Source organism: Paramisgurnus dabryanus, chromosome 7, assembly GCF_030506205.2.
Source record: "Paramisgurnus dabryanus chromosome 7, PD_genome_1.1, whole genome shotgun sequence".
NCBI lineage: Eukaryota > Metazoa > Chordata > Actinopteri > Cypriniformes > Cobitidae > Paramisgurnus > Paramisgurnus dabryanus.
In genome coordinates this window covers 13,666,863-13,689,589 of record NC_133343.1, presented here as the reverse complement: position 1 = coordinate 13,689,589, position 22,727 = coordinate 13,666,863, and the positions used below count along the sequence as shown (strand labels likewise).

At 37.2% G+C, this 22,727-nt stretch overlaps 1 protein-coding gene across 1 annotated transcript in view; it reads left to right on the top strand.

Moving 5' to 3' along the window:
- Window positions 1–22,727, top strand: part of evpla (envoplakin a) — a 207,533-nt gene that overhangs the window by 101,901 nt on the left and 82,905 nt on the right. The window contains exons 13-19 of the mRNA XM_065239961.2: window positions 2,424–2,521; window positions 2,709–2,881; window positions 7,212–7,390; window positions 17,747–17,885; window positions 18,761–18,954; window positions 19,103–19,253; window positions 20,380–20,463. Of these exons, the coding sequence (XP_065096033.1) occupies window positions 2,424–2,521; window positions 2,709–2,881; window positions 7,212–7,390; window positions 17,747–17,885; window positions 18,761–18,954; window positions 19,103–19,253; window positions 20,380–20,463 (1,018 nt within the window). The remainder of the gene's footprint in view (window positions 1–2,423; window positions 2,522–2,708; window positions 2,882–7,211; window positions 7,391–17,746; window positions 17,886–18,760; window positions 18,955–19,102; window positions 19,254–20,379; window positions 20,464–22,727) is intronic.

Sequence of the window (22,727 nt, the reverse complement as noted above, 5' to 3'; positions counted from 1 at the left end):
TAATATTGGGCGAATGTCTCCAGTGTGCAAATAAAAAACGAGTTAGCCTACATGAGGGTGCAGTGGAATTCAGCAACCTAGGTGGCGTTGCTGAAAGGAGATCCATATACTGAGCTGAGACACATAAAATGTATGTTAAAAAACAATCAAGATATCACTTTCCCAACATTTGTTTCATTGTTTATAAAAGTATTGCTCATTACTGCTTAAGAAGCAACAATTAAAGGCGCTGTATGTAGTTTACAGCGGCCTCTAGCGGTGATGTTTCAGATTGCAACCAATAGGTTTACAAGCGCGTGCTCGAACTAATAAGCGATGGCCAGACTGAGATGTAACACACCGGAGAAAGCATCACACAACATGCTGGAAACTCAGGTAAACTCCCACTGCAACGTTTAATTGACTGCATTTAGCCTATGTAATGTGGTGTTACGTAGGTACATTTACGGTAAGATAACGAAAACGGTTAGTGAACTACACTGAACAATTTCAGTATAACAGTAAAGCCTGGTATACACTGTGCTATTTTAAATAGTCATGTAGGCTTGATGCTTGCCACACTGTGCGATCAATATAGTAGTTAAGTCCATGTCACACTGTATAATCTCAGTTTCCATCAATGTCAGACTGTACGAGTTTAAAAAGCGGACGCACGCAAACAAACGCGTCCGCAGTTTTACGTCATGGATCTAAGACGGCTGGGCGAACACAAGCTAAAGCGAAGGCTAGCAAACCGTAACAACGTCTAAAAAACTAAAGCACATAATCGAAAAATATTTGACATGCTTTGTAGTAATGTTAGCTTACCTGTCCAAAAGGATGAAAGCCAACTTCGGATCCGTTTTTATACCCAAAACAAAGCGGAGGTTTCTCCATAATTCAAATGCCCTGCCAATGTTAATCCGTGTTTTTTTTTTAATCCGAAGTTGATCCGATTCACGTTTGGCCTTACGAGCTTCATTAGATAACTTTTTTTCTTCACAATATGTGGAGTTTGTGTTGGAATCTGTGTTGTGCTGGGAGCAGGTCGTTTCAGTCTGTTATCAGACAGTGTCGTCGCTGTTGAGCGCATAGTCAGTAGACGAGGCGAGAGGCTCGGGAACGTGCATGCGGGTGAAGTCACTGGATTTCACGCCAAATCCGACCCAGTACTTTCCCATAAAAATTATAATATTTTTTTTCAGAGGTAATAGCCAAACCTGCAAAGTGGATAATTTTAATGTGAGATTACAACCCATTCGCACACAGGCAATTGAAAAGGGATTCGTTTAAGTAGAAACGTTACGTACAGCATCTTTAATTATGTTTCGTAGGGCTGTGATGGTTGTCTTAACCACCGCACAACTGCAGTTTTTATTAACATCCACGGTCGTAAAATGCTGCCACCGTCACAGCCCTAATGTTTCAGTTTAGTTTAAAGGCACACTGCAGAACTTTTTGGCCACTAGGGGGTGCTAGACATGTATTTTTCAAAAATTTGCTTATAGCTTACGTTTACAACCCAGTTGTAACGGTGGTCGCTGGGTTAAAGTTTATATGAAAAAAGTTGCATTAAAGGAGAATCGAACCCAGGTCGCCCGTGTTGTAGGTCCGTGACACTACCACGGCGCCACAGAGTCACATGATAGAAGTTACTTTACATTCCTTAAGTAGCCTCCAGCGAACTTCACGTAAAAAAAAATTAGTGTTCAGGCGCCAGACAGGACTTGTATATGCAAGCAATATAACATTACTTTCTAGTCCAAAAGCATGACGGCCAAGTCAGCATCGGTCAGAGACCCCTCCTCTTTTAGTTTGCGCCAGTGAGAGAACGCTGGCCCAATATTGATTCTCGTCTTTCCTTTTATTCCGTCACTCTCCCGTGTTCTCTTTCTGGTCTCCTCCGACAAAACCTTAGTTTTCTTTTTCTTAGTTGCTGCTTTGGCCATGACAAAAACATCAGGAAAATAAATAGTTGCGCTTACGTCCAAAATTGAGGGAGTGACGTATGCCATAAAGCAGTCGAATTTTGTAGTTCTTTTTGTGCTCGGGTTACTACCCGAAACCCCAAGTTTAAAAGTATGAGTAAAAGCAATACAGACCCCGTCAGGCTGCGGTGGACATGTCATTCAACCTATTTTAAGTCAATGTACCATCAGAAGGGTCTTGAAAATATATTATGAAGGTTGAAAAACTACAAAGTGTGACTTTAAGTTTGAAGCTGGGACAAACGGCCATAAACTGTCTGTTTTATGGTATTAATAATCATTTTAAAAAGATAGTTAACCCCCAGACTTTTTGGAGCCGAAGGGGTACTCTGGTTGGACCCTGGTGGCTCTGAAGCTGATCTGGTAGAGGGAAATATTTATATGACCACTTTATGATCCAACAATTTGGCCTTGTCAGATTCTGCAATGGCTAATAATTTGTGCTTATATTGGTAGGCTTGGAAAAGAGTTGGAGGATCTAAAGACAAGACGGTCTGCTTTGAGAGCTTCACTGAACAATCAGCAATCAAAGGCCACCCTTTTACAGGGTTCTGGTAAATAGATAAGTCTTTCTATATACTCACTCTCTCACTTTAATGGGGTGGGGCAGGGTTAAGCTAAGCCTCAGGGTTAACTTATTTTATCTTTCTTGTATTTAAAATGTCCAGAATTCACAGTAAGACAGATAAACTGGACATGCCAGTCAGCCACTAAATACCATTATCAGATTTGGTTTTTTAGTTCCTAGTGTAAGAGCTGATAACAACCCCAGAGCTGTGGAGCTGGCTGACTGTCTAAACCAAATGGATCAAAATCTTGCTCAAGCTGAGAAGGACACCCTGAGCAGTCTAAGAGCCTCAATAAACCGCACAGACCCTACCACAGATCTCGCTACCCGTCTGAAAGAACAAGAGGTGAGAGGTCCATAATTAACTAGTTAGCATGAGTACAGTCAGTTGGACAAAGTACATTTCTAAAATACTTCTGTACCAATTTGGTAAATCTTTGCATTATGTTTACAGTTCTCGAGAAAGAATCAAACCGTGCCATTATCCTTCCACGGTTCGGCACACTCGTGCACCGCGTTTGATTCAACCATGCAACTGTAATATAGTTTGGTAATAAAAACAAAACATAAACTGCTAATGAATGGTTTTGGATAAGCTCTGCATGTGTTTATGTGAGAATACCCGTCCAATCAACTCATAGTATGCAAATCGGTTGCAAACCTCACAGTTCCTCACGTGTTGGTGTGTGTTTCAGACTGTTCAGCATGACAAGCGAAGGAGAAAAGCCACTAACAGAGCCATCGCTAGCTTTATTTGAGTCTGTAGTCTGGGAGCATTTTTAGGCAGTTTCCCAGACGGGGATTAGACTTAAAAAAAATTTAAGAGCTGTCAAAACTGAAAACAACTTGCCCTGAAATATCTTAAAATACAATACAATAATAACTTTTAAAAGATAAGGGATTTTCAAATTGGAAAAAAGCAACAGAGAAAATCAGAGACCACAAGAAATCTAAAACTCATTTGGATGCAACCCAAAGATTGGCAGCATTGAAAAACAAAAAGCACACAGACATCTCCTGGATGAAATCGATTTCTTGACTCTGATAAAAACATTTTAAGTTGAACAATTGAAAGAAGATCCACCTTTGGAAATGCATGAATTACTTTTTTGTTTAATGCACTTTTTGAGTAGCGTATGTGTATACTAGCATGTTCTAGCTTTAAATGTTTTGACTGTCAATGCTATTTCAATAGGGCTCTATATGTTAATTCAGTGACTTTATATTATGAATTTTCATGTTCCAAACGATATGAAATGTTGTGAAACATCTTCCTCGTTCATGTCAGGGGTTCTATTTAATTACCATTTGTGCATTTCATTGATTGCGCCTTGAGAAAAATGCACATTTCCTACGGATTACAAGTTGTTGTTTTTTTTTGATAGTTCTGTTTAGAACCAGCTTTCTACAGATAATGGTATTTCAGGTATGTGAGACGACGGTTCGGTTCATGATGTTATCTCCAGTTCAGGCGCCGGAGCCTTGTGTTGTGCTTATCTATTCGTCAGTCATCGGTTAACATCCCTACTATAGGCCTACACCAGGATTTTCATTTTAAGGGCTCAGCCCCCCAATAAGGGTATAATAAAAAATAATAAATAAATAAAATAAAAAATAGTTTGAAAACAGTGTTTGAGGAACAGTGGCAGAGCTAGAATTAAAGGGGGTGGCCAAGGTATACTTTACGAGGTCCATAGACCATAAAAGAAGACAATGTGCAAACTGTATCAAAAAAGCATGAATCTCATGATTGCTGATTACTTCATATTAACCCACATTAGATAAAAACATGGGCGTCGGAACCATTATACGTGGGTGGGACAGGATGACAATGGACCCACCCACTTTTTCTCTAATTTAGCGCATTTGTCTGTTCACTTATCAAAGCGCTGTTAGTCCAAATCCATTCCACTAGAGCAGGGATCCCTAACCTTTGCTTTTTTTACACCGCGGACCCGTTTCAGCTTTTAAACATAATTTGCTGGGGTGAGTGGACGCTGAGTTGCTGTTCGAACATAGTGCTGAAAAACCTCCTTTGCCAAATGTTTTAAACAGAAGTAAATGTCAAACAACCATGCATTAGGAAAATGAATAACTGCTTTATTTATAGTATATTTTCTATAGACGTGTAAAACCATATTATAGCGGATTATTTTACTTTCATTGTTTCACGAGTTTGCCTGCCCATTTAGTCTTAATAATTAACGGTAAACGAACTTAGCTTGGTGTTCTTAAAGGCAGCTCAAACCTTAGGTCGGACACGAGCCCCAAGTTCAAGACACAGAAGAAAAAAGAGGAGATGGTGAGGAGAGATGCCAGAAGAATTGCGTCTGTCGCGGAGGCACAGACATCCCGTTTTGCTTTTAATGATAATTAACACAGCACTAAATGTGGTTCCTTTCAAACGTTAAAAGTGTAGGCTAATCGTTAAAATATTATTACTGCTGTAAAATAGTTTATTTTTATTATGGTCCCACGATCGCTGGATAATTTTCAAGTTTTTTTTACAGAAGCCTGCAATTACTTTTCATTTGCGACATGAACGTCCTCACGTAGGCTATTGTTATTATTTGCGAGGTACATTTGCAGATAATTCATAAAGTCATACCTCTGTTTAATCGATTGTGCTTTAGAAGTACACATGCCCAAACTCTTATGACAGCATTGTTTCCCGACGGATACCATAAAATAAAGTGATCTCATTTCCAGAATCTCACATTTATATTTCTCTAATGCCTGGTTCACACGGCAGGATAATTAGGCCGATTTTAGCCCCGATTCACCCCTTCTGACAATCTTAAGGATGCTCCGATAATCGTAAAATAAACTGATCAGATATTCTTGCCGTGTGTGGTGTGTTTAGACTGCTCTCGTCTACTCGGAAGCACCTCGGGACTGCTCCGATCTCAAATCGGGGATATCCAACATGTTGGATTTTTTTGGCCCGATTTCTTCTCGTGTGTGGTGTCTCCCGGGGACAAACGAGCATGCAGCCTGTGGACTGTGACGTGTAGCCAATCAGAAAGCGAGGTGACGAGGAAGCGAGGATGTACCGGTGTCATGTAAACAAAATCACGGGTCACAACAACTCACCTCCATATCATGATGTAGCAAGTATAGTCCATGCTCGCGTTGTCTTGTCTCCACTTCTTTGACCATCGCCTTTTCTTTTGAGAAAGTTTTTTTTTCGGATAAAAACAAACTGCAAACTATCGCCACAGCATCCTCTTCGTCCGCCATGATTGTTTACTCTGAAATCACGTTTGATCTCGAGAGATTTTGCGAGATTTCCCGTCTGACCTGGGACTGCTCGGGAGTCAAATCGGTTCGTGTGTGATGTGTTGATTTTGCCATGTGGCGGCGCACCACTAACTGTACGACCAAAACTGTTAGACCCGCGATGTTTTATCGCCGTGTGTGGGGTCTCTCAGAGTTGGAAAATCGGCCGATGATTTTAAATTCGTCCCGTCTGGTGGAGCCTTAAGAAAGAGAAAGAGAAATTGGGTATAACAAATAAAAAAGGTATACAAAAGTTGTATCAGTTTACCTTCATTCGTTTTTCTTACCTTTTATTTCCTCAAAATAAAAAATAAACATTGTAGCCTACTGTCAGCAGAGTAGAGAAAAAAAATGACACAGAGAAAGATAAACGAAACATGACATCTGTCATTATTTGCAAAATATTTAAAGGGCTATTACCAGAATTTCGACCGTAATAGGCTACTGTCTTTAATTTAATAAACGCAAATGTTCAGGCTAATTAAAAGGAAACATGAAAATGTCATCTATTGCAGTAAATGTATTTTTCGGGGGGGGGGGGGGGGGGGTGGTTATGTGGGGACCCACCCACTTTTCATTTGCTTCCGACGCCCATGGATAAAAATGCCTATAGATAATAAAAAAACGCATAAATAAATCATTAACAAAGCTTTCTGCATACCCTAATCTAAAGTGTAAACCACTCATCATTCATTAATGTTACACATGGTTTGTAGATGTCTGTTAGCCTACCTGTTACTAATCATGTGTATATGTACAAATCATTAACAAAGCTTTCTGCATACCCTAATCTAAAGTGTAAACCCATGAATTGTTGGCATATTAATTAAACCTTTAGTCATATTGGAAATGATAAGTTTATCATTAACTAATAAATTACTTACAACTGCATTAACATAACATAAAATGTTAGCATATAATTTATTAACCATTTATGAACCAGTACTCATGATTTGTAAATTATTAGTTCATTATTAGCTATTCATCTATAAATGACTAGAAACTTCATTAACAAAATGTTAACATACAACTGATCATTTCTGAATATATAGTAATGTTTTGAAAATGATTAGTTCATTATTAACTAATAACTTATAAATGTTTTACAAGAGAACATACCAAATTTGCTCTATAATATTATCAATAAACTAGAACTTGAAACTTGATTTTTCAAACAGGACTGCAGAAAATGGCAAATGTAAATTTAATTATTGAATTTGAATTGTCATTTTGCACAAAACATTGCACAGCATGGAAAATTTACATTTAAATACAGAAATTCATTGCCATATACATATTGTATATGGCCATATTGCATATTACATTCTAAATTGAAATTTGCTACCAATATGCTTCCATATCATCATTATAGCATCACTTTTCTCTTTTGTAAACAGAAAACAGCAGCAGCTCTCCAGCAGTTTGAAAAGCAATGGGCCAAAGCCCAAAAGGACCTGGAATCTCTGCTTTCTCAGGACTCGAATGGGCAAATCTCCTCTACTTTACCTCAAAAACTCAGTGATGCCAAAAATAAAGAAGACAGTCTGGCAAGACTAACTGATCTATACAAAAAGAAGTATGTCATACAGAATGTGTAAAAGTTTTAAATATTGTACAGATCTGTTGCTCAGTGTATGGTTTTTGCCCCACTCTAACATTTCTTTCCGTTTCAAAAGTGTCTTTTTTACAATTCTTCCTATAAGGAAGATTTATCTAGTGTTGGTTGTGTGAGTAGAATGAACTGTCTACTCAGGACAGCTATTTCTCAAACAAGAGCTTAAGATGTTAATCTGAGTTATGTCGTCAATTAAGAGAAAACATTTGCATTAAAAACGGGTTCCTGATGAGTTTTTATGGTTATCTGTAATACCGCGATTATTCACTAGATGGCACACTTACCCAATTTATTAAAAAAAACTAAAGCAACAAATTATTTATTAATTTTGCACTCTGTATATATTTTGATAATCCTTCTGAATCTGATCTCTAACAAAATTTTCTTCACAAAAATGCAATTATGTCAGCTTTTTGCTAAAAAAAAAGAAATACCCATATTTAAAAGTTTATAAGCAGAGAAAAAAACTATAGGATGAAATGTTTTTATATATGTATGAAATGTATTAGTATAAATGTCGATTTGGGTAGAAATGTAGGTTTTCATAAAAATAAAAAACCTACATTAAGCCCTCGTCTAGCGACCCCAATGCTCTAAATCAGTGGTTTTTATGTGAGCCACACTGATAAGTCAGAGTCAATAGGAGAGCTGCCTTTACCGCAAAGAATCAAAAGTTACATCCAGTTATAAATAGCATGTCTGCTTATCAATCTGTTGCAATGCAATAAAAGCGAGGGCAAATCATTCTTTTTTATTTACCAGTCAAATTTGTAACTGAGACAAGATGATTCCGCTTAATGACAAAAAACAGAGTTATTAAAAGAGATACAGTTTAAGACCTGATTGATGTTGAAAAGTTATTAAAGGCACGGCCCATGATCTCTGAAAGCCAATGTTGATATTTGAAATCACCTAAACAAACACGCCCAAAGAATCTGGCCCTTCTTTTGATAGACCCGCCCCACACATACGCAACCCAGGTAACCATGTCAGTTAGTAGACACGCCCCTTACTACTGATTGCCTACACGTGTGTTTTGCTAGTCGGCCTGACTCTCTTTTCCAAAGCGTTTTTCAGATATCGTGCACTTCGCGTTTAACTCCCTGGGGTTGAAAAACGTGGTGCCGCGTTTTGGCGTGTTTTCTCCTCATCAAAGCAAAATTAACTCCATTGTTTTCTCCTCATCAAAGCAAAATTAAAAACTCCATTATTTATAATCTGTATTAATTGTATTAATTTATAATCTGTATTAAATTAAAGAGAGGTACCATTTTTCCTGACTGACCTTCTGTAATGAGGTCACACCTACAGGCGGTACCCGCTATTCATTTAGAAATGCAGTTTAAACACTTGATAAATAAAATATAACGTTTTATCAGATTTAAAGACTTTATTGCATGTTTGGATAATAAACATTATACACACACGTGTGTAAGATCTTCAGTTATGTCTGGACAATAAGGAGGTTCATCTTTACCTCAGAAAAGCAATGGAACTCCTTATCAAGACTGACTTGAGGAGGATATATTATTTCTATCAAGTAAGTCATTTATTCTCATTTATATTTGCTATCATGTAATATGCTTATTACTTGCACCGTATGCGGCCTGCAGGATTTGGATTAAGAAACGTTGCCATCGTTTACAGTTGAGGAGATGCGTGTACTCGTTATATGTCGTGTATTTTAGACACAGTAATTCTTAATTACATTCACTATCATGTATCTTTGATAGCAACTTTCAGTAAGGTTGCACTACATGATAAGATAAGTGTGTGCTGTAATAAGATTACATACATTGTGCTATTGTTTACACGCAACAGCATTATTTACACACGAGGAGACGCGGGTACTTGCGCACATGTACGCGATGCCATATCCAACCTTTATACAGTACGCGTTTAAAGAAACTCATGCATTAAAACATTGTTAAAAATAGAAGCTAGACAATAAGTCGATGGGCATCTGAAAACAGCTTTTTATTTAACTAACTGCAGATGTTCATCTCAGGAGATATTCTGAATTTAGTTTATACATGTAGTTTATCTGAATTAAACTTTTCAAATTTACTACAAGTGGTTCCTAAATAAAAAAATTAAAATACATTTTAGCACATTTTAGTCATGGTGTCTCAAAATAGCACAGATAAGTACACTTAGATGTTCTTAAGATTATCTAAAAAGTCCTAAAGAATTTTTTGTATATTATGTACAAAACTAGTATGTGAAAATATAGCACTTCAAGTACTTTATGGAAGTGTACTTCTTTTTTACCTGGGCATACTGTACACATACAGTATTGCAGAACTTGCCCTGAGTGTGTATGTCAAGCTCTCTGTGCATGAGAGAGATATAATAGGCTATACATTTTAGCTTATTAATGGTGTTTTGCGTTGTGTTTGTTGGACATTTGATGCCTTGATGAAAAATTATATACAAATTTCTACTCCTTTCATTTATTTCAGGCAGCCTCTAAGTAAGTACTTTCCATAGTTTCAGGTAAGCTAAAGCTTTTGATTGGAAAGCATTTGGAGAGATTTTGACTGAATAAATAAATATTTAGCACGAATTACAACAAATTATAATTTATTTCTGATTGCCTGGAAGGTGGCATTTAACTCAGAGTTGCAGAGCTGTGACTACAGGATAATGACATCAGAGTACCGTGAAAGTGATGTATAATCAGACACTGCATGATTTTTTGAATTGTTTGCGCTGATGTCATCTGCTTGTTAATCCTTGCGGCGCTGCGTAAAATTGAGCACACCCAAAAAACTCGAAACAGCTAGAACTCGGCAGAGAACTTCCCTGGGTATGCCTGCGCCTCGTCCATTAATTGTATATTGCAGGAAAAGTTATCCGTCACTTCTCAGCATGAGAAATACAAGGAGTTGCATGTGAACTGGCTGAAATGCGTGTGTCTCATGGCAAATGCGTGAAACTTGAGAGCCCTGGTTATGTATGTAGGCTTATGTGGTACTTCTGCGGACAATATATGCTAACAGCTGTTTGCTTTATTACAGGTCTATATCCCTCTTAGCTGTTACAGTACTGCACAGCAAACAGCACAAAACCATGAAGTGGAAAGACATATTTACATTCTTTTGTGTATTACTCAAAGTTTCAGTTTCTTAGCATTGCTTGGATAAAGACCTTGGAAATGCATGTGATGTTAACTTGTATCTTCAGAAACTGTTATCCAAACTGACACAAAGTTGGGTCTTTATCTCCTCAGGTGTGAATCACATCAATATTTAGACCATTGACCATCCCTTGAATATTGCCTTTACACAACAAAAACTGTCTTACAAAAGTTAAATCAATATATTGTTTCATGTGAATGAGTGTTTAAATGGTTTTACAACCCTACAAGATCCGGTACTTTGTTTGTGAACAAATGTTTAGTATGTGTTCCTTGGCCTTATTTCAGCAAGTTTTATTTTTTTATTTACTGACCACGCATAAACATAATTTACTTGACTCTTCTGTAGTTACATCGTGTACTAAGATCAACAGAAAACTGATTGCACTAATATTACGCAGCAGCCAAAAATAGTCCCCTTAGTAACTTTCAATGGCTGGGGACTATTTTCGGGCACTGCGTAATATCATTGCGCCTCCTGCAGCCATGTTATGGCAGCAAAGTCCTGTATTGTGCCAGAATGAGAGTATCACCCCTAACCATATCTGCCTAGAAATCGCAATTTTAAATTTTCTGTCGGTCTAATCAGATTCAATGGATTGTGCTAAGCTATGCTAAAAGTGGTAGTGCCAGACCCGGAGATCGGCTGAGTGGATTCCAAAATAGTAAAAATCAAATGTTTAACTCTAGAGTTTCAAATAAAGTGGAGTGTCCCTTTAAGCTGCATTCAGACTAGCAGCGACTTGCAGTAGTAGAGCGTCATGATCTTATTGATTTCAATGAGTTAGTAACTCCTACGTTTATTTGGTTGATGTCAAATTAATATTAGTGTGCCAACATTGTTTAGCTCACAAATGGATGCAATTCTGAAAATAACCTCTAGTCTGGCATCTTTGGTCATGTAAGGGAGGGTCAATGCTCATGAATATTGATGTGTTTCACACCTGAGCAGACCCAACCACCTAATGGCTCGATGGGGAATGTTGTGACAAAAGTATGAATGTGGGGAGACTTAAAGAGAAAATCTTTTGCTTGTAGTTTAATAAAATAGTGTACAAAAGACTTAAGACTTTATTTTTATCTGTAATTAGTAAAAAGTCTTTTTTGTCAATGTTAAAAAACATGAACAATACAATAGAGTGAAGAGTCAAGAAGCTTTATTGTAATTTCTCCAGGACTATGGTGCTACATACAAACACTGGACTACATAAAACACATAGGTCAGTACTAAAAGTGCATGTGTGCAACCTAGTGCAAACAGGGCCAGTTCCTGAAGATACAAATGAACATCAGATGACTGGCATTTCAAAAGTCTTTATACAAGCAATGCTAACAAACTTAAATAAACGTCATGTGGCTCATGTAAGTATTTCCATGTTATAGTTTTGTACTGATAAGAGTGATGCAGACCTGTAAGAGAGTTATAAACAGCTGTTAGCATATATTGTCCACAGAAATAGCACATACAGTGGGGAAGTATTTAACACATCAGCATTTTATCAGTAAGGGGATTTCTGGGCTATTGACAAAAAATTTCCACCAGATGTAGCCATCAAGCCAAATATTGAATTCATACAAAGAAATCAGAACATTTATGTATACAAGTTGAGTCATAATAAATAAAGTGAAATGACACACAGAATAAGTATTGAACACACTTTATTTAATACTTTGTAGAAAAGCCTTTGTTGGTGTTTACAGCTTCAAGACGCCTCTTGTATGGAGAGACCAGTCACCTGCATTGCTCACGAGTGATTTTGGCCCATTCTTCCACACAAATGGTCTTTAAATCTTGAAGGTTCCTTGGGCCTCTTTTATGAACTTTGATTTTCTGTTCTCTCCATAAATTTTCTATGGGATTTAGGTCAGGTGATTAACTGACCACTTCATTGTTTCCTTGACCTTTTGTTTGGGATCATTGTTTTGCTGAAATATCCACCCTCTTTTCATTTTCAGCTTTCTGGTAGATGGCAGCAGATTTTTATCAAGAATGTCCCGGTTCATTTCTTCCTTCATACTGCCTTCAATAATATGAAGTCTGCCAGTACCCCTTGCTGAAAAGCAGCCCCAGAACCATGATGTTTCCACCCCCAAACTTAACTGTTGTTATGGTGTTCTTGGGGTGGTGGGCAGTGCCATTTTGTCTCCAAACATGGTGTTAAGAATGACTGCCAAAAAGTTCCATTTTGCTTTCATCTGACCATATTATAGTCTCCCAAAAATTCACAGGCTTCTCCAAATGCTCTTTTGCAAACTTTAACCGAGTCTCAACATGCTTTTTGGGTAACACTTTATAATAATGTTCATTAGTTAACATTAGTTAATGTATTAACTAACATGAACAAACCATGAGCAATACATTTGTTACAGTATTTATTCATCTTTGTTAATGTTAGTTAATAGAAATAAAGCTGTTTATTGTTTGTTCATGTTATTTCACAGTGCATTAACTAACGTTAACCAAATTTTAATAAAAAATGAGTAATTGTTAAAAATTAATATTAATAAAGATGAATTAATGCTGTATAAGTGCAGTTCATCATTAGTTCATGTTAACGAATGTAGTTAACTAATGTTACAACATTATTGTAAAGTGTTACCGCTTTTTGTTCAGCAATGGAGTCTTGCGTGGTGAGCATGCATGGATGCCATGGCGGTTCAGTGCATTGCTTATAGTTGTTTTTGAAACAACAGTACCTGTTGATGCAAGGTCTCCCTGAAGTTTTGCCCAAGTGGTTCTTGGCTCTTGGAGAACTCTCCTGATTATTCTTTGGACTCCTCGGACAGGGATCTTATGTGGAGCACCTGATCGTGGCCGTTTTATGGTGAAGTGATTCTCTTTCCATTTCCGGATAGTGGCCCCCACAATGCTCACAGGAACATTCAGCATTCTGGAAATGCACCTATATCCATTCCCATCAAAATGCTTTTTAACGCTAAGATTACAAAGATCTTGAGAGAGTTCTTTGCTTTTACCCATCATGAAGTCTTTCCTATGTGCCTCCTGGGAAATCTTTCAATACTGACAGATTTTCAGGTGATCTCCTGGCTTTCTATGCCATTTTCCACCTTGTTCTCTTCATGTCGTCAATACTTATTCCCTGTGTCATTTCACTTTATTTATTATGACTCAACTTGTATACCTAAATGTTCTGATTTCTTTGTATGTATTCAATATTTGGCTTGATAGCTACATCTGGTGGAAAATTTGTGTCAATAGCACACCTAGAAATACCCTTACTGACAAAAATGCTGATGTGTCAAATACTTATTTTCCCCGCTGTAAGCTTACTTAGTTAACTGATTGGTAAATATCACTGATAACACTAAATACAGGTAAACTATCATGTACAAAAACTACATTCAGAACATCTCAGATAAACATCTGTAGTGATAAGTTATATAGACCTTTTTGCAAAATGTAAACAACACTGGTCAGATAACACTTCATCATGTTTCAGTTTTTTAACACTACATCCCCTTACGAAAGGAAAAAATATTTACCAATATAATACTTGAAATATATTGTAATATATTATTTTCGTTTCCATTTTTCCAATATATTATATATTGGTAATACATGGAATAATATATTGATGGTACATATGAAGAGTTTAGTTTTCAAAACGCAATAAATCCATTTTGACAAATTTCGGTAAAAACGTGTTTTCTATACCAAGAAAGTGGCAAGATGAAAACCACTATTTTCTGTTACAAACTTTCACATAGCATCTTTAGGTTGTTAAAACATAAAAATTTCAAATCCATAACTTGATTTTCAAAGATTTATTATAAAAACTAATTATTTTTTCCACAAAATGCAATAAATCCATGACAAGTTTTTTTTTCAAAATTCTATAAATCTATTGAATCAATGTATAAATGTGCATTCATTTTTGCCATTTTATATTCATTTAGTTGAACAGTTGTACACACTGATTAAAAAATAAACATAAATGGCATTAATCAAAACACTTACTTTGTCATATTAGGAACACTGTCATTACTGCACGGTTATACTTGACGTTGTCGCTTAACATTTTTCACAGCGATCAGCTGTGATTCTTGTTGACTTTGAGTAAAATTATGGAAAGTTTTTCATAAGATCCCCTGGGGTCAATGTGTTAGCACGAGAGAAGCTAGATGCTGTCGGGAGAACAAGCACCCGTCTCCCGAGTGCCTCTCGCGTACATTTTTAGATGTTGATGGCATACGTTTCTTTCCCGTCACAGAAAACCACAGGTTTATCAATGCTATTAAAGTATTATTTTGTTTTTGTTTGTTTGTTGATCACGAAGTACATAGTAGATGAGGAAAACTAGGACTCAACGTGCCGCCATTGTTTGTTTACATAGGAGGAGTGGCGTTTATTGCGTTTTGGGAAAAAAGGGAGAAAAAATGACAGAATAACACTGCAGATATTGGATTTTGGGCAAAATTAAGAATTTACTTTTAAATACAGACCTAATATAATACTGATTTTGGCAGTAACTCATTTTTTTCAAAAATGGCGTTTATTGCGTTTTGGAACCAAACTCTTCATATATTCTATATATGTGTAATATATTGCAAAATATACAAATAATTACCACTTTCAATATATTGCACATGAATATAATATATGTGTTTATATATCTAAAATATATGCAATATATGCAATACAGACATAAAACAAGTAGACTAAAGTGGTGAGTAAACACAACTTAGTCACACCTCGTGTTTAATCCAGCCAGCTGTCCCTTTAACTCTGCTGAAATCCTAAACGCGATTTCTAATCGTCTGACAAAATCACCATACATTTTCATTAAAGCCTTACTGCTGTTGCTTCTCTCATCATGTCTTGTTGTGTTATGAGCTGTTTTATTTTAAATGTGAGTTTTATTGTATATCGCTTATCCTAATAGCGCAGACAATTTGGTGCAAATTCAGAAGTATGACAGCATACACTGTTACTGTTACACAGAGTTACTACAAAACACGTGCGCGGCGTGGGCATATACAGCATGAGAGGGAGAGAATGTGCGCATGTGTGTGGGAAACACTAATGCTAATCTTTCGTCAAGTCATGATAAACTCGAGTAGCCGTCCATCAGTAATCCATGACTTTTGATGTTTACGCAAAAAGAAAGTATACGGAGCAACGGACTTTGAAACCACCGTCACCTTTTCAGTTATGTGAGAGAGAGGCGCGCTGCACACAACATGAGAGAGAGCGCGCACAGTGAATTAAGCTGAACAGTAAAATATAAGTGTTCGCACTCAGTTGGATAGTTGTAAATGCTCAAACCCAGACAGAAAAGACATGCCATCGTCGAAATAAGATAAATATCATATTACTTGAGGGCTATGTAGTTTGTTTAATAAAATAACAAATTGTTCTCTGGCGTTATAAAGATTCATTCAGATGGTAGAGTCAGAATTTGGCTTAAACAGAATGAGAACATGTATCCATTATGCCTTGTTACAACTGTGCAGGCTGCTGGTGGTGGTGTAATGGAGTGGAGGATGTTTTCTTGGCACACTTTAGGACCCTTAGTGCCAATTGGGCATCGTTTAAATGCCATGGCCTACCTGAGCATTATTTCTGACCATGTCCATCCCTTTATGACCACTATAGACCCATCCTCTGATGGCTTCTTCCAGCAGCATAATGCAACATGTCACAAAGCTTGAATCATTTCAAATTGGTTTCTTGAACATGACAATGAGTTCACTGTACTAAAATGGCCCCCAGTCACCAGATCTCAACCCAATAGAGCATCTTTAAAAAGCTGTTTTCAGATGCCCATCGACTGGTTGTCTAGCTTCTGATTTTAACAATGTTTTAATGTGTGTGTTTCTGTAAGCGTGTATAAACTGTTTAAAAACATGGCACATATGGGACCACATCCACGTGCGCGAGTACTCGCGTCTACTCGCGTGTAAACAATTGCATTGCATGTAACCAATGTATGGAATCATATTACAGCACACACTTAAAAGATCCTGCAGTGCAGCCTTACTGAACGTTGCCCTGAAAGATACAAAAGTGAATTACTGTGTCTACTGCATGGCATGTAGAGAGTTATCCACCATTACGCGAGTACACGCGTCCTAGTTTGTAAACAATGCTTTTTCAATCTGAAGCGTGCAGTTTTCAGTGCTGTGGGGCATGCAGGCTGAACTGCACAAGCCATAAGCATATTACATGATAGCAAATAAATAAATGAGGATAAATGACTTACGTCAGGCATATTATCCTCCTTCAGTGCGTCTGTCGTTGTTTTTCTTAGGTAACGTTAAATATGTCATCTTTGCAGATTAAACTTAAAAACAGAATAATACTTAAAAGCTGCTGTGTGACAAGGTGTACAGCTAACAAGCCAAAAAAAACCAGAAATAAGTTTTTATAAGCTGTCGACCTCAAAAAACGAGCGTTTAAAGACACAATTAGTACTCCTATTAGTAGAAAAGCGTCCACTAGGAGGAAACGTAGTCGGCGATCCACTTTTTTCTCCTTAAAGGCTGGGTTTTACGGCTCGACAGCTTATAAAAACTTATTTCTGGGTTCTTTGGCTTGTTAGCTGTACATATTGTCACACAGCAGCTTTAAGGCATTATTCTGTTTTTTGTTATAAGCCAGAAATGACAAGGAGGGGGCTTCTTGCAATACAAAGTCAATGGAGACGGTTGGATTGTATTCCCCCCAGGTGGGCGTGGTTTTCAAATTTGCATAACTGCGCTCTGTCTCTTTGCTCCCTCAAAACTTACGACATCTGTGGCATTGTGCTGTGTGATAAAACTGCACATTTTAGAGTGGCCTTTCATTGTGGCTAGCCTAAGGCAAACTGGTACAATAATCGTGCTCTATAGTCAGCACCTTTATATGCGACACCTATATAACAATATTTGAGAGAAATAGGCCTTTTGTGTATATAGAAAAGTCTTAGACTTTTGAGTTTAGCTCATGAAAATGGGGGCAAAAACAAAAGGGTTGCATTTATAATTTTGTTTAGTGTATAAACTTTAAGACATGCCAGTCAACTGCATCTATTGAATACCTAAAAACAATACTGCTACTAAATTAGCATGATTACTCAATTTTATTCCAAACATGGCCTACTGTGTATATGAAAACAACAGATTATCTTGACATCAAGAAGTAATTATAGATCTGATGACTGTTTTTTACACTCTAGAATAAATGCCTCTATGGTTTTGGAGAAACAGCTGAAAAAGATGGACAGCAATGTCACAGGCTATGAAAAAAAGCTCAGCAATGATTCTGCCATTCCAGATGTTCCCAGTGCCATCCAGACCCGTGCGCAAGAGCTTCAGGTAACAACTAAAATTACTTTTCTATTAATGTAGAGGTGTAATCCTCTTTCAAAGACTGCCAAATGTATGCTGATTAACAACAACCAAACATGCAAAAATAATAAACAATAAAACAAACTATGGAAAAAAATTATTTTATTTACTTGTGTTTGGCACTTGCTAAATAAGCTCTGTTATTATTTTTATTAACTCATTCCCTGCCAGCATTAAAAGTTGCCCACCAGCATTTTTTGTGATTTTCCTGCCAGGAAAATATTCTTCTATAAATATCTAAACATACAAATATATCAAATTAAAGAGCAGGCCCTCTGCTTTCAAACAAACAAACAAAACGAGGAAAATGGTTTCATCCTATCTTCATTTGTTCTCTTTTTATAACCTTTCCACATATGAGTAGGTTTCTTAAAAAATACCAAATGTTGAGCAAAAAGCTGAAATAATTGCAGTTTTTTATAAATTGGGTAAGAGCACCATTTAGTGCACAAAAGTGGAATGACAGATTATTGGCAGGGAAATGTTTTCTTTTAATTGACTTAAAGGTATTGCGGCGGATTTTCTTTTTCTGGGTGGATCATCCAGACTATTGGTCCTCCTAGCTGTCAATCAGGAGTGTTGTGCAATTGCATTTTTTTTAAAAAGTGGAGAAGGCGGTTCTTTTCTAAAATTCAAGAAAATCCTCCGCTACACTTTTAACTCGTCAATGGCGGGGAAAGAGTTAAACTTTATTAAGGACACACACAGTCCAAAAAACACAGTTCGCAATATCACTTATTCACATAAAGATTGTGTATACAGCATATAATTAAACTAACAATTAAAAAGGTAAAAGTGCCCAAATATTATATTATACAAAAATAACTCCTTGTTTAATGCAGAGCTTAAAGAGAGATGTGGCTGGAAATCAAAGTCAGATGCAGAAGCTTAGTGAGGACCTAGAGGGACTTAAGAAGTTATGCAGTTCACTTGAGCAGGGTTATCAGGAGTACTGTCCTGATATACAGAAACAGGAAACTGAGGTGAAGAACATTCAAAGCCGATATGCCAATGTAAGCAATCAGCTAAATGAAAGGTGAGTGCTATGTGCATGTTTTAAAAGCATAGATCTAAATTAGGATTTTAAAGTGAATCTGGTTTCTTAATAGTGGTGTTTTTTAGTTGTTATGTGTAGTTATTTCTTTTCTGCAGTTAAAAAAGTTTTAAAAAGTTTTCTTCTTTAGAGAGAGGCTTTTGCAAGAGGCTAGCAAAAAACACCAGGACTTTCAGAACGTGAGCCAATCACTGGGCTCTTTCTTTGATAATCTACCTTATAACAAGATCAACCCCAAAGATGATTTGTCTCAAATCAATGCCAAGTTTAACTTACAGAAGGTGAGATGTTTACACTATAGTCCCTTTCACACATACAATCTTTACTGGTAATTTACTGGTAAATTGCAGTTAACATGTCATGTGTGAACAGAACCTTTCCGGTAAATCAGTGCTCCCAATTTACCAGTAAGACAGGTTGTAAGATTAACGGTAATTTGCCGGTAAGCGCTGTGTGTGAACGAAAAATATAGGATTACCGGCATTTAGATGACGTCAGACCGCGCTGACAGATCGGGCGGGCCAATCAGAAAGTTTTTTATACAGGTGACGCGGTTTCCCCCAGACTGTTTACGGACGTTTCCACACACATGTTGCTTAAAAGTCGAGCACACCTGAAGTTAACATCCACATTTCTTCACCAAAGTTGTTTAAAACAGCTTACCATCTAATTGCCAAATTGCCAACGTCCTTAGCACACCATCTGTGAAGCCTAATGTGCAAACGCGCAGGTTCCGTTTGACGCCGCCTAACGCAATGTTGTTTGGTCACGAGCAACTTCGCGACCGCTTGCCACAGATGTGAAAACAACAAAATATGGACCGTGGATATTAAGTCATAACCCGCCGTTTACAAATACGACACGGACGGAGCTCGCCGGCCGCGCGCCACAGGTAACTTCCGCTTTCTCTCCGAGTTGACAGGTGTCATGAGCAATCCAGTCCCCCCGAGCAATTCTGCCCCCCTAGGACCCCGCGTAATTCCATTGGCTGAAAAAACTCCTCATGGGTAGCCTTTGTAGCGCCTTATTACAATTCCTTCAAAATTTCGTGATGATTTATATCGTTAGAATGTTGTTAAAATTACAATTGGTCTATTTTAAATTATCCGTTTAATATAGTAGTATATAACTGATGCTCTAGGTGGTGAGATCTACCAAATCTCGTTCTTAGATTTTTTTTGATACTGATGTGTGAATGATGTCTTACTGGTAAAAAGACGGAACGTCACTGCATGTGTGAACAGCACATTTTTGAATTTACTGGTAAATTCATTCTGGTAAATTCATGGTAATTTACCAGAATTACTGTGTGAAAGAGGCTTATATCTGACAGAATCTTAAGGAGTAACAAAAGTAACTTTTGTTTTGTGTGAACTTTGTGTGTGGCTGTTTTGTTTTCATTAAAAGAGGGTGGTAGAGGATATACGAAGAAAGGGTAATGACATGGACAGGGTGGTTGATCTCTCCAAAGACCTCCAGAGTGCTCTTAATGTAAGTCAAATGTTTTGGTTATAGGTAAAAGTTTGTATCTAGAACCACAGACCAGATATGTTATTTTAAAGACAATTAAATTAAATTATTTAAAATACATGGCATTGTTTTAGTTAAACTGTGTTTTGTAATTATCAGTGTTGGGGAAGCTACTCTGAATCTGTAGTTGGACAAGCTGGTAGTTAAGATACAGCTAAGCTACCTTGTATTTTTATACCCCCTGTATTCCCAAATCTCCCTAACATACATGCAATTCATTAACCCAGAATCACATTGCAATGCCAAACATTTGTTCTCACCATCAAATTGAGTGCGTTGTCATGTATTAAGTAACCTTGGGCAGTGTCTGTACCAAACTCAGCTGGATTTGGCCTCTAGGGCTTGATGTGTTTCTTTTTAAAGTTTAAATAATACGTAGGTTATAAATAAACAAATACATTCTGAGACTTGTTTAATAAAAGTTTAACAAATCACTATTGTAAATGGACCGAAACGGTTTAACAAACAAATTCAAAGTAATCATTCGAAAATAGAAGCAAGATGTCTTCACCACAAGGTTCAGCCTCGAACTCCCTTTCATCATCTATTGTATTGTCGCTCCGACACAAAAAGAAACATTCAAGACCCAACTTTATTCGGACATAAATTATTTAATCATCTCTTGAGTTTCTCAATACCTTTTTTGATATTACGCTAGGTATGCATATATCCATACATGTCAAGTATCCCGTTTTGACCGGGAAAGTCCCGTATTTTACCCTTCTTTCCCGCTGTCCTCCCGAATTAGTATTTTCCCGTAAATCTCCCGTTTTTAACCTGCGTTATTAAAAAAATAATAATACCTGGGGGGAGAAAAAAAATACATTCCCAATCTGAGCTCTGTCACTAGCCTCGCGATAACTGCCACCTACAGGTACTGCAGGTGGCAGTTGTTGCGAGGTTAGTGTGTGACAAAAAAAGGATGATTGAAGCTACGACAGAGACAGAAGGCACTCCTGACAAAAAACAAAACCCTCATGTTAATAATGCGATCAATGGGACAGCAAATTTACTTTTCTGAAGAGGAGCAGGGTGGGGGACAGTCACGTGTAGGGGTGGGAGATATTGGCGAAGATGAATATCTCAATATTTTTCCCTGACAACTTGGTAGCGATATTCGGCCGATATTTTTACAATCCTTCAAAGAAATGTGTGCAAACTGGCAAAGAAGGTCCAGTTGGTCTTTTGACTTGCTGCATTTGACCTATTATTGTAACGACTTACTAGTACATAAAGATATAAGACAGAGGCATTATGGGCAGTTCCCCGTATTAATATTTTTTTTTTATTTGACAGGGTTTGAAATTAAATTTTTTTGCTCACCAGCCAAAGTGGCTAGTTATTTTCCAAAGTTACTAGCCACTCAGCATTTTCACTGGCCACAATTTTGTTGTTAGTAAAATACATTTTATATGATTAAACGTGACTTTAGCATCCTAAATTGACTTTAATTAAGAGTACATTTACTTGATTTAGCTAGATTAGATTTAAAACCCTTTCAAATGCAGATTGACCACGCAAATTAAGATTATTAGCTGGTACATCAGTATAGATCATGAAAAAAACATGCTAGTAAGCCATAGATTAACTTTTAACGAATAGGCCTATATTAAAATTGGAGCAGGCGTGTAGATTAACTGAAAGATAAACATAAAAGCCTTAGACAAACACTTAAAATATTAACTACAACAGTAAATACTGCCAAGACATCTACATGAACTTGACTGTCAACTTGTTTATGCAGATTGTATTTTATAAGCTTGATCATGGTTTCTATTAAAAGTGATTTAAGATTTCCAGGCTTTTAATATTTTTAATGACAAATGTCAAGAGGACATTATTGTTGCATAAAGTATCCAACATTAAAGGCGTTCTAAGCGAATCTGCGAGACGTTAGTTTTTGTTGACGTTTGAATTGTTTTCAAACAGATGGAGCGTAGCTAACTCCTCCCCCTCCCCCTCCCTTCCGTGCTTTCATGAACGCGCCCAACCCCCACCCCCAAATCCTTCTTGTTGTTTATTGGCTGGAACAATTTGTTATGGTTTCTGTTTGTAGGTTTGGCCCCTGTGTTGTTATTGCCGTCCCTACTGTTCGGGTGCAGGAGTGCTCATGAGGAGTTGTAGTTTCCCAGTGTCGCATTGTGCATTGTTTATCATTTCGCATAACTTTTAAGAAAACTACAAAAAAATTATATTCAACCTGCCAAAGTGGCTAGTGGGATTGG